General features: G+C 37.2%; 1 protein-coding gene across 1 annotated transcript in view; it reads left to right on the forward strand.

Moving 5' to 3' along the window:
* The window catches only part of LOC111263149 (RNA-binding protein FUS), a 6025-nt gene extending 4634 nt beyond the window's left edge, over positions 1 to 1391 (forward strand). The window contains exons 5-6 of the mRNA XM_022837999.2: positions 146 to 440; positions 823 to 1391. Of these exons, the coding sequence (XP_022693734.1) occupies positions 146 to 440; positions 823 to 950 (423 nt within the window). The 3' untranslated portion in view covers positions 951 to 1391. The remainder of the gene's footprint in view (positions 1 to 145; positions 441 to 822) is intronic.
* The last annotated feature ends 11810 nt before the right edge of the window (positions 1392 to 13201 follow it).

Below are 13201 nucleotides of genomic sequence, written 5' to 3' on the forward strand. Positions count from 1 at the left end.
ACCGGCGGCGTCGGACGTTGCGCTCAAAATATTATATGTAGGTTCAATTTCAGACAGTGCTGCGTGATTCATATAGGGGTATGTAAAAAAAAATATACAAATAGTGATTACTTTCTGTACGTCCCAAAAATCGCTGTTATTGTAGGATAAGGAATCTGGCCGTGGCAAAGGAGAAGCCACAGTCACATATGACGACCCTCCGACAGCCGAATCGGCTATATCCTGGTTTGATGGAAAGGAGTTTATGGGCCATACTATTAAGGTTCAAGTTGCCCAGCGTAAAGCCAGTTGGGTACCCCCGCAACGAGGAGGTCGTGGGCGGGGAGGTGCCCGAGGTGGCGGCGGCGGCGGTGGTGGTGGTGGTGGTGGACGTGGCGGAGGTGGTTTCCGAGGTGGTGATGATCGTCGCTCTGAAGGGGACTGGCCTTGTGACTCATGTGGTTAGTGTCACACTACACTATTAGGTGTTTTTGATATTTAAAAAAATTTGCAAGGTAAACTCGACGAGCAGAAAGACAAACAGAGGTTCTAGATTGCTAGTGTTTATTCGGAAGTTTGTTTCTCTTTGTGTGCATTCATATTTAAAAATGTAAAAACTTTATAATTAGTAGTTGATTGAAACGGCGAAGGTTTTTTTTAAATATCATGGTATTTTCTCGGCTAAATTTATGGCAATTATTGCAAATATAACGCTAGAACAGTGCGCCAAAGGACACAATGTTTATGAAAAAACGATTGTAATGAAACATCTTGGGAGGTATGAAATTCATAACAGAATGTATACCTTTTTTTATATATTTATGTGCACTTGTAATATCACAGGTAACAAGAACTTCAGTTGGCGAAATAGCTGCAACCGTTGCGAAGCTCCGAAGCCCGGAGGTGGCGGCGGTGGTAATGATCGCGGCGACCGAAGCGACAGGGGTTACAATCGCCACAGACCCTATTAAGAATAATAATAATAATGATAAGATTATTGATAATACTGACAACAAAGTCATAGCAGAACAACGAAATCTACTGTCTAATGTCTGCGAGTCCAATTTATGTGAGACTGCTTTCATCACTACCTATTCGCGTTCCCTTAGTTTGACTGAACTAATTCTACACCATTGGTCGCGTACTATTGCCAAAACCCATCCATCATTATGTAATATTGATAGTAAAATATCCGTTTCATTTAACTACTTCATTTCATGTATCTGTAGCTATATATATGGGGTATCATCATATTGGGCTCGTAGAGGCGTAAAAATAAATTTAGGCAAAACGAAAGTGCAAAAATTATTAATATGAAGCGAAAATCATTTAAAACAAACTAGCAAATGCTTGTTGGAAACACGCAAGCATAATTATAATAAGGCCTAAATAAATATATTACACTAAACAAATATTGTTGTTCTTTACGGAAGTAGTTTGTTGAAGATGATTAGAGATACACCCATGAGCATTTATAAATTCTACTTATAATAATTCATTTTTGTGTCGTTGGTGCACAGCTTTAGAACCTTGGGTGGAAAGTCTTCAAGTAGGTATTCGTAGGGATACAGCATAAACTGAATATCGCATTTTCGCAGTACTATAAAGGAATGCATCTTAATATGAAACCATCTGAATTATTATCTTAGACGAAAACGGTCGAATACATATCAAATCCTTTTATTTTTTTAATAAGTAGCCATATTGCCAAATGGTGATATGTGGCTGATATATATATATATAACCTTGGATGTAAGCTGAGTGTTGCTGATTGATATTGTTACAGCAACGAGTTGCCATGCCGGCTCTGGCTAGCTGTGGCGGTGAACCACTGAACGCAACCTTGCGATGGTAGCATAGTAGACTGGGGTGGTTGTGAACTCATGTAATACTAAACAACTACCAGAAAGCCGTGCAAATTACTCGAAAGCTCTTGTAACAGGTCAAGTCGCGAACTGGTAGATTTGACAGTGAAGCTAGGTATGAACCTGTGATGCACTGAGCTAATTTTCAATCATCCTTCATATATGAATAATTTATGTGAACATAGAAGTTTAGTTGGGTTGTAATGATCGCCAGGTCGTTATTAACTTGCCTAAAATACAAAAAATGAACACCTATTTCACACGTATTGATACCTTTTCTGGAATCACAGCCGTTTTTGCCTGGTCCGAACATTGTTTATCTTTTTTTTGTTGAATCATCGCTAACGACGAGCGAAAAACCTTGCTGAATTTAATTTAGCTCATCTCTAATCAAGAAATTTTCTTATTTTTCACTTACACCTTAAATGATGAGGACCTGCAGCTAAGCCAAGATAGATGTCTTCACTATCATAGCCCAGTACAAAATGCAAAAGCACTTTATCTATTTTACGTTGCCGCGGCGAAATAGAGGCTTCCTGCGTCGTGTTTACTGCATATCTAAAAATGAAATCTTGAATCGAAGTACTGTACAATACAGGTAGCACTATTGGTTACGATATATGCCTGCCACTAGCTTTTTAGGAAATTATTTGTTTCTAAATATAAAATTTATAATAGCTTCGGAGGAAGTGCTTAAGTATGGAAACCGGAACAATTGTTTGCTTAAAAAATATCTTAAAGATATCTAAGATTCGAACGAGATCATAACACAACTGTAATGCAATTTTGATCAAAGCGCAATCGACACGTTTCATGTCGATAGAAGATAGATAGATATGCACCCCAATTTTTAGCATAATGGTTTATAAAATCTCCAAAATAATATCAAGAACGTCTGCTTAACTCCTAATGATTGAGCTCAAAGTTGGCGTGGGCTGCAAGGCGTCAATAATAAAGCACGTAAACGGTAGCAGCAGTAACCACGCCATTGGCGAAACAGCAATTACAAGCAAACACTTCCTATATACCATTATGTTATATTATAATTATTGGCATCGCCAGTGAATACTTTGCCAGTAAAGATTAGATGCTTCCAAGTCAAGTCATTTAGAGGATATAAGCGACGAGTAAAAAGAAGCATTTAGGTGATATTTTATGATGGTTGAAAGTGTGAAATTTTGCCGACGTACGAAACCTATACATATATATATAGGTTTATACAGGTTATATATCTATCTGTTTTAGATGCTGCCGTTAATAATGAGTGTCTTCATGATCATCTTTCAGTTAGCGTGTAGCGTTGAAGCTAGTGTTCTAGCAATTTAACGAATCACCCTCAAGAAAGCGATTTGTCGCGGGAATTTAACTGACTTAAGGGTTTATTCCAAACCTAGCAATGCCACTATCAGGTAAAAACGATACATTTCTCCAAAATTCTGGAACATAGAATAATATGGTGCCCTAATTGATAATCTAGAAATGACAGTCGGCATCCGTTTGCATCATAACTTTTTATCTGATACCTTCAGAGTTGCTTAGAAGAATCATGATGAACCATGTTCAAAGAAGTGATATGTCGCATAAAGTTTCTCTAAAGGTCATAAAGGTCCTTTTAAGATACAGAAAAACAGCCACTATAGTGCAACGCGAAATATCTCGAGGGTCCTGCTAAACGAAATGATATGGCGCATGAAATGATATTTTCATGAGGATACTCAGCATGCGTTCACATGAAAACTTATCCGATTCCGTCGTTGTCGGTCTTTGTCAATTTTCATTGGTAATGTAACGACATACTAAACATATATATATACATATGTTTAGATGAGAAACGCAAATACTATTTTACTGTAAGTCGTTCAGAGCGGGGGTTTATTATTTATTTCTTATTTTATTTTTTGCACAGTGGAAAATATTACAAGCAAAAATGCTAAAAAATACAGTAAAATAATACACTTCTTGGAAATCCTATAAATCAGCGTTGATGTCTTTTTCGATAATAGATTAACTACCACTATCAATTAACACATTTGAGCTCGGGAGTTTGACTTGAATGGATATACTCGACATTAATGTTTTGTAGAAATGAAAACTAAGTAAAGATCTGTCTACGTGAACGCAACTAGTCAAGAAGGTTCGATTAGATTGTTACCTATTTCGTCCCATTATCCGTCTCTTATACGGAACAAAGCGGAAACACGTCACACCTGTGTGTCGTCTTTTACTAATCAAATCATTTCTTCCAGCGAATTTCATCCGCTAAGCAAGCAAACATTACTGTCATCATCATGGCATCTGCCAGCACATAACGGTTGCGTTTAGAAACTTCAACGTCTGCCGTTAAATCCATCTATAGGTTAGACTATGCGGATTGTAGCATGGACGATGCACTGTCATCCTATCATTAAGCCATAGCCTACACTTGTACAAGCTTTAATTGACCTAGACGGTTAACTAATCATATTTCGCTTATTCTGATTTAAAGTCTTCGGGCGTTTTTACAACGCCTAAAGCATTTTAGCACCAATAGTGCTGCCAAAGATTTTGGCTGTAGCTAATGGGAATATGACATTTGATCAATATTACATGCTGTTTGTCCACTTGTTTTCTATGCTTAAAAAATAAAACGTCTTATAGTAAGATATCTATGAAATTTGGAAATTTGCCGATATTGATATTAAGTATCCGCAGGAAAAGAAATTGTATCATCAACTTGTAAACGAAACCAGGCATTTATCATATTTACTAGTTCATATAAGTATAGAAGAGTGATTTAAGCCGACGCAGTATTGTGCCTAAACAAACTTATTATCAGAAACGCTTGATATTTTTATTTTTTTTTTGAAAAACATTTTTTCTAAAAAACCTTTTCTGTTCATATACGCAGGAAGTATCCGAAACTTTGACTATGCACAGCTACACAGTCTATTCGTTAACTCACTGCATGTAGATATATCGGAAGAGTCGCTAAAACCAGATATATCCTTTAAGTCAGGTATTTTTATACAACATATTATGCATAATAACAATAAAATATTAATATCCGTTACTACATAGTACTGATGATAATTGATACATAAGAAAATTCCAAAAAATAAAGGCCATGTTATTATTCACTTTAGAGTCGAAAAGCCAAAAGGTGGCAGCTCCAAGGTGTTGAAGGTTATTAAAAATGTTCCCTGAAGCGCGCGGGCGCCTTCAGATCGTAATATTGAGAGGTCGAGACAATTGGAGCGCATGTGTATGCGAGTCGTATTATCGCCATAGCCATTGCCTTAATGATTGGAAACATCTCCAAATATGTTGCTGTACGTAAGTTCTTTTTTCTTGCGTGACGTTTCTAGATCACTTAAATTAGAGCCTCTGCGAATTAAAAAGCGTGCTCCGTCTTCCAAGTAGCCTTTAGTCGTTACACCTTTGCAAATCAAATTGTCTGTTGTGTTGAAACATACTCAAGAAATGTGTGCATATACTAAATTAAAAAAACAATGCGTCTATTACCAAAGGTGAAAGCGATTTACCAGTTCTAGGGTCCTACAGGTTACTGATCGAACTCTGTATACAGGCAAAATATATTTAGGTACCAAACACAAAGCGACATACTGAACTGTTGCCTTGACTTGACGTTGCGTGTCCAGAAGTTAGTAGTAGAGCAAATATAGTAGATAACAGGGGCTTACGCATTAATTGGACGAACGGTCTTGTGGCGCATAAGCCTTGTGAAAGAAATAACCATGAGGACGCTATGGCAGTTGCACCTATATATACGCGCAACCATGTATACCTGATACTATACTATATATATATATATATATACCTGGAGACTATCTTGCCGCTTCAAATGATCGTAGATGTTATGGATGAAAGTTAATCAGAAGCGCAAATAGAAAATGCGTCTCTAACCAATAACCTTTATAAAAAAAATTATCAATGCCTTCTTTTGTTATGAACCCACTCGCTAAATTAGATCCTGATACTTGTAGCAGTTTTCTTAATACGTCCGTGACAGTCATTGCGAAGGCAGTTTTCACTGAACGGCCATTTCCTTTGCATATAAGATACACACGTTTGCAAAACGTGTTGAATTTTTCCGTGTGACAGTTTTCGATACGAGATTTTTTTGTTACGTTAGTCCAATGGATTGGCGTAATACAACTATTGGAAAATCGTTTTTAACTACATAGATCCACTCTTAATTCCGCGAGTTATACGCTGACAAAGGTTGCGCTAAGACGGTTTTAGATTTGTCACCAAGTTTCACATAAGGATTTAGGAATAACGCCTATTAGAACACCACCTAAGGCTACCACTCGGTACACACACCTATAAATATGTCCGCATCAAATCGACTAATTTTTTTCTTGTTGTGACGTTTATTTGTACGTTTTTCTTCTCATTGAAACGTAGGGTATTTTGATGCATCTGAAAATGAATCAATTAAAATAACGAAAATATATATAGCAGGTTGGTCTCTCCATCGCTTAATAGAAAATTAAATTGTAACTTAAATTATAGAAACAAATTAACTTATTTGTTTGTCTGATGTTAAAGAACTCGTCCAGCGAGTTTTTAGCACCCCCTTCCTTACTAAGGAAACATTGTTATGAATTTTGTTCGGTAACGATCGGAAAATTGGCAATTTGTCGATACGTTATCAGGAGTATCTGATTGTGGATGGACCAAAATCTTCTATCCAGGCCCTAGCAAAACGGCTTTGACAACCTTTGTCAAGTCAGGTTCGGCATTGTCGTGGAAAAGGATGACTTTTCCCTTTCTACCAGGTCTTTTCTGTTAGATAGTTAACTTAAGCTATTTGGGCTATACAAATACATATCCAGGTTGACCGCTACGCAAAATTTTTTGCTCCAAAAATCTTTCCCAGCAAACGTGAATCATAATCTTTCTTATATTGAAATCTGGCGTAACTCTAAACATAGGCGTGTCTCTCTGAAACGCTCATTCTTGTCTTTGCTTCATATTGACGAACAAGCACCATCTCTTATCACCGCTAATAATTTTTTGTAGAGACCTGTCTGTTTGACTGCATGCTATTTTCCTTTCCCCATCGAATGAAGAGGGCTTTTATGAGCCTATAGTGGCAATTTATCTTCTAGACCATTTCGAGTGTTGTTTGCCGGCCTGCTTCTTATGTGAATGCTTTTAGGCGGAACGGTTTTCATCGATCTTGAATAGCCAAAAGGAGCCAAGTGTAATTTTCATGTCTAAGATGCTAGTACGGAAGTTAGCAACGTTACTGAACTATTTACAGGTTAAGTATGCACCGCACATGGCACAAATATCTCGGGCTACTTCGGTCACTTTTTAACCACGGCAAGGGGTAAAAAACAGAAAGTATTGAAAATGCATATTCCTTGACTCAAAACATTCATTTCATTATGGATTTGTCGAATAGCAAGGTTTATTAAAATTCTGAACCCCTACTTTGAGCCTGAATTCGACATATAATGCCGCTTACCACTGACATCGTTCAGTTTCATACAATGAGAGTGTAACGGTCTTATAGGGAAACGAAAGCGCCGATGAATGGTTTATTTGCTTTTATTTTATTTCTCATGTTGTGTAATGTTTATGATGTAAGTGGCATATGGGAGTAAACGAACAGTGGAGAATTTAAAGGAAAGCAGGTGTGAAGAACTAACGCTATTACTTCCCGGTCAATCAACTATAATACACAAGCACCTTAGTATTTTTTAAAATGTTAAAAGCTCCCAAATATGGGGTGTCTAAAAAGACACTCGTTTTCAAATGTTTTACGTTTTACACTCTTAAGTGGAAGATCTACTCCTTTTTAGTTTAAATTAGTCTCGATTACCATCTACTACCCTACCACACATTTTAAGTAGACCAGTTTGGTAGAAACGCTACAGATTACAAAATTATTATACATTGATTGCTTGGATCACGAATGGCTAGATTTTTTAACTATAGACTTTGGGCCTAGGTATCCGTATAAAACAAACTTTTCTAAAAGTTCACCACTTCTGTCTGCACAATGTGTCATCGTCTCATCTGTAGCTTTATTTTCGAAAAACGATGGACACAAAAAAAATAAAAAATCTTTTTACGATTCTTATTTAATATACTTAGGCGTAGTAAATATACATCAAGAGATCTCTTCGTTTCGATATGGCGATCATATAATTTCACATGCACGCTTATTTCCTTCACAGTTCGGTTATGGCTTCACAGTTTTTTGATTGAAAACTTGAAGGCATTTATCGTCGAGGGCAGTACCCGTATAATGCTAAATATCACGTGATGCGGTGTTATCTTTTAGAAATCGCTATAGAATTTTGCAGAACTGTTAGATCCAACAGAGAATATAAAGCCCTGTGGCAGCTCGGTGATGGAGTAATTAATCTACAAACCATGGAAGCCATTCATATTAACTTTTGCATTGATTTGTAACTGCTTATTGATGGAATAACTCGTACCTCTATACTAGAATTTAATGGGCGGTCGGTCATATCGATTGAACTGATAATATGGCACTTGGAGATAGCATTGGTTTGGCAAGGTCAGCGCCGCTGATTCAAATCTGGATACTATTCTGAATTTGAATTTTAGATTCTTTCTGATACTAGTTTTGATGATGTTGATTACAATTTTTGAAAAGGAAAATCCGAGGTTAGGCTTGCCTATATACTATGAGGAAAACTGTTTCTACTTTATAATATTGTAAATATCTAATGTTTTTTGCTAACAACCTTTACATGCAAATGTATGTATTTGTTTCTACGGGTTGCAATGGAGAGAAGAAAAGAACGTTAGCGAAGCATAGTAAAAATCTATATAGAAACATAATTGTAGGCACTCCAAACCCATGCCATCGATCTAATTGCAAAAAGGAAAGAACCTATTCAGTCATCTTAGAAAAATTAAATTTATTATTCACTAATTCCTAGAGGTAGATTCTTAGACAAACGTTTAATAGGTAATAGATATGACAAGATATGATGTGATTATGATTAAGCTGATATCTTCAAACATTTTTGGAAAGCTTTGAACACTTTACAAATCAGTGTTTTTCTTAACTGTAATAGAAGCGAATACTTTGATAGAAACGCGAAATCTTTTAATGTAACTCTACCTTTGACCATGCAAGGGTATGCAATTATTGAGTAATTTAGTTATACCCAAAAAGTCAACCCTTAGTTATATTTTCAATAGAATAAAGTTAGGTGTGCATAACGAAACACTTGTGGCTCAATCATTTGTTTTTTATATTATCCATAAGAATTTACCTGTAGGTCACAACTTTACGGGCTAAATTTGTACTAGTTCAAAACTAGTTAGATGGAGGTAAACAACGCATCTTTACCAAAGGCGGGCCCTACAGACTGTTTTACGTATTGTAGATCCGGCACATATATCATTAAGCGCTACATCCAACGGCTAGATCTTAGCACCAAATAAAGCGTACCCACACGCGGACCCAAACCATCACGTATACCCAACTTTAGCATGTAAACGCGTTACTCGCTGCACCGTCACGGCCCTACAAACTGCCACGAAGCAAGTGAACGTTTTTTAAAACTGAGCTATCCGTATAAACGATAAAGGAGCGTCCGGTTGAATCCATTTCAATTTTTCAAGACAATTCATGAAGTAAATTACCCTTTACGTTTAAGAGAAGTCGAAAGCTTTTAAAATAAATTCAAAACTGTTTACTTTCAGTTCTCAGATTATCTCGGAGACCATAGATTGTCATGTAAATGTTGTCTTATTTTGACTTATCGAGATGTTTGATTTTGGTATTAGTATCTTATGCCCGGCTAACTTGTATCTCATACATTCAATTATATCAATGACAAGTACGAAAACCAGCTCATTCAACAGTCCTGATTTCTTTCTGCATTTTTCTTCTAGTGCCTAAGAGCTGCAGGCTTTAGCATAGCGAGTAAGCGAATTCAATAGCTATACGGCTACAGAGACTCGCTATACCCAAACAACGTATTTGGGCACTGCCGAAACGATCGAAATTTTACTCTCGTTTCCATTAATTAGTTTGTTTGCTGTATTTTTTAAATTAGATAAAGTTTCACTTCATGGGAAAATTGATACTGGGACAGAAATCTATATAGCTCTTTGAAGATTGGAACATTCTAAAACGAGCAGTCAAATTATGTTATAGTTGTTATATAGCACATATTAGCAGCCTATAAACGTAGTATGAACGAAAAAGATGAATTGATCTTTTTTCCACACTACTTATAAAAAGGATCAGTCCGTCCTTTACGAGATAAATCACATAATAGCATGGTGATTGTATGTGTACGTACATATAAGTAAACCAAGATACTTTCGATCAAGGTTTTTGAAAGTTTGCCAGCTGATTTAAATAAACCCAATTTCTCTTATTGGGTTATCACATCAAAACTGTCGAAATCGTCGAGTACAGGCTCTCAACAATGTTTCGATAAATTTTTAGACAAAATACCCCGCACACAGTGTGAGCAGACGATCATTGTAATTGGGATAGTTTATTATTTTGACTATGCAGCGATACGCTTGTTCAGGTTTGACATCCCTACGCATTTCATATGTTCAGCTAAAGGCCAAGTACGGTAAAGCGTCTGTAGTGATAATCTCTTTTAGGAACAACATGCGTTTTGGCGGCGTGAGCCCGCATCTCACTCGTGGATGCATATACGTTTTAAAGAAAACTAAAATACTGCTGAGTTAGATAAATAAACGTGCTGAGTTCTACATTTGGTGGTGCTGTTGTTGTTGAGCATAGCTTCAGTCAATATTGCTTCAATACAGCAGGGCCGATCGTGAACGTCTCGATCAGTCGGATAAGACCGAAATTTCGAATTTAAAATATCCAGTGCACTATGTCACTGTGGGTTACATACCTGCCTTCTACTTTGTTGTTACGATAATAATGGACGTATGATGTAGCAGCACTCAGCTCGCAAGCACTGCTTCTCAACTGAACTGAGTTGTAATAGGATTTACTGAAAAGTTCAGTGGCGTATGCGCTAATTTTTTTATGTTCTTACAGTTATAATAGTGATTTATTGCTCGACTGATGAATAAGCTAATGCAGAATGTGGAGCTTCCCCGGTTTACACAGGCCACTTGCTTCTGTACGCGTACTGTGAAACAGATTGGACCCTCCCAATAGCAAGACCCAGTTTAAAAGTTAGAACGGAATCCACGCGACTCTGTTATCTCTTTTTTCTTTTCAGTTATAAAGCATATACTAGCCCGATCTCATCGAGATAGAAGCTGGTACTGCCGTTGCCTGTTTTTCAACGGTAACGTAATGCAAACCATGAACGTTTTTCGCACCATTGATGGATTTTGTACTACCCCACAAGCAGATACGCCCAAGTGCTCACGGATGATTGCTCAGTTGTCTGATGATCAGAATTATCTATCAAGGCTCAAAGGCTGTAGACGGGCCCCTAAGGTGGAAGAAGTCGAACACGCCGCTTAGTCATTTCCGAATAATTCGTATGCGTAAGATATAATTGGTGCTCCAGTTGTCACTAGTTTCTTAACGTAAGTGTACGCCGAGGATTTCGCCTTACTGAAGACCCTGTTGCGACCTGAACAAGCCACAAACCTTTGTCTCGTGAGCGTGAAAGTGAAATACTCTCCCCAAAGAAGATCAGTGTAAAATAAATGTAAAATACTTATTGAGAAAAACTAGTCGATTGTACGCATTAAACGCTATTGAAAACACCTAGGAATTGACATATGGAAGCAATCCTAATAGGCACCGGTGCAGTCTTATTGGGCCCCACACATGTTCTCGCAGAGTTCAAGTTTACATTTGCCTGTACGATGACATCTATAACCTGATCATACTTGAGTGTACGACAATTTTCGCTACTCATCTATTCTTCAATTAAACATTAAGGTGTTATTTATTTGGTCATTTGAACAGTTCGTTCTGGCTGAAATTAGGGGCTAATAATCGTCAACCATATTTGACAAAGCTTCCCACCGGCCAACTGGCAAATCGTGTGAGATGTTTCAGCTTTAGCACCTATATAAATTGTTATTGTTATATCAAGCCTTTGGCCATAGGCGGTCCTTTGAGTAGTGCAGTGTTTTTATCTAGTCGGGAATACAATATGGCATGGCTATAGATGTTATTACTGTACTAAAGGTATAATATTAAAATAGCGAATCAGTGATACCAGGTAGTAAGTAATCTGTGAAAATTTTATAAATAGTTGAAGAGTTGGATTGTTACAGGCACAGCGGAATACTCAACCAAGAGTATGCAGTCCATTTAAATATATCAAAATAAAAAAAAATTTAGGACATGCCGCATAACTCGTCAAGCACTCACATGGGAGTTGTGTATTTAACTACATCAAATACATACGCTCGCTCATTACTTGCATTGGCAATGGCAACTTTGTGGGTGTACAGCTTACCATTTACATTATCATTCCTGGGTTTTTCCTTTGTCTGTTTCATTTTTACAAAAGCGTTTATAAGGTTGTTGATAAAATCACTTTTACCTGTAGTAGTAGTAGTAGTAGTAGTTATTATATTTGGTATTAAGCCGGTCATCCTAGTCACAGGTTATGCTATTCGGGATACGCAATATAAACCTTTCGAACATCTATGTATGGAAAAAATGTATAGCTTACAGAAAAAACTGCAGGATATTTCGCGCATTATAATCAACAAGCTGTGAATTCGATTAGAAAAAGAGGCTGGAAAGCAGGTCAGTTTTGATAAAGTGGCCGTATCCCATGTCAACAAGTGATTTGTTTAAGAACTGCGAGCCTTTGTAGAAGCGCACTTTTACTAGTTTTTTTTTTTATCCACGTTATCAAGAGCTGCTTGCCAACGAGGCAAAAAGCGCCCTTCACCCGAATATTCGACCTACAACGGGGGCACTCAACAAGCTGCGTTTGGCGAAAGCATTTAGGACTAGATAAAAAGTACTTCCCAAACCTGATAAATTCTAATCAGCGCGTTTTATTGTCGACAGGATTCCAAAGCTCCCCTCAAATTAGTGGTGTATGGTTTACTTAAGCTGCTACATCCATTTAATATAGCGGCCGCGCCAAATACAAAAATTCTAGTCTGATATGAATGTAAAACGTTGGAATGTAAAACGACGTTGGATTATTATCTGACTATTATCGTAGCTTGAAGATATCTTTAAAAGAGTGCCAGAAGAACATTCGAATTCTCATAGATCACCCCAAATGCTGTTAATCGCAAATGACAGTGATCTTTATGACCATGACCAGGAAATGTCATCCTCTATTGTTGATAGCTGCTTGTAGCTTCTTTGCAGAGAATTGCGGACTTAGTTGACTAAACCGCCGTTTCATTAATAGCGCACTTTAAATATAAAC

The sequence above is a fragment of the Varroa jacobsoni genome, unplaced genomic scaffold, assembly GCF_002532875.2.
Source record: "Varroa jacobsoni isolate VJ856 unplaced genomic scaffold, vjacob_1.0 scaffold_738, whole genome shotgun sequence".
NCBI classification, from domain to species: domain Eukaryota; kingdom Metazoa; phylum Arthropoda; class Arachnida; order Mesostigmata; family Varroidae; genus Varroa; species Varroa jacobsoni.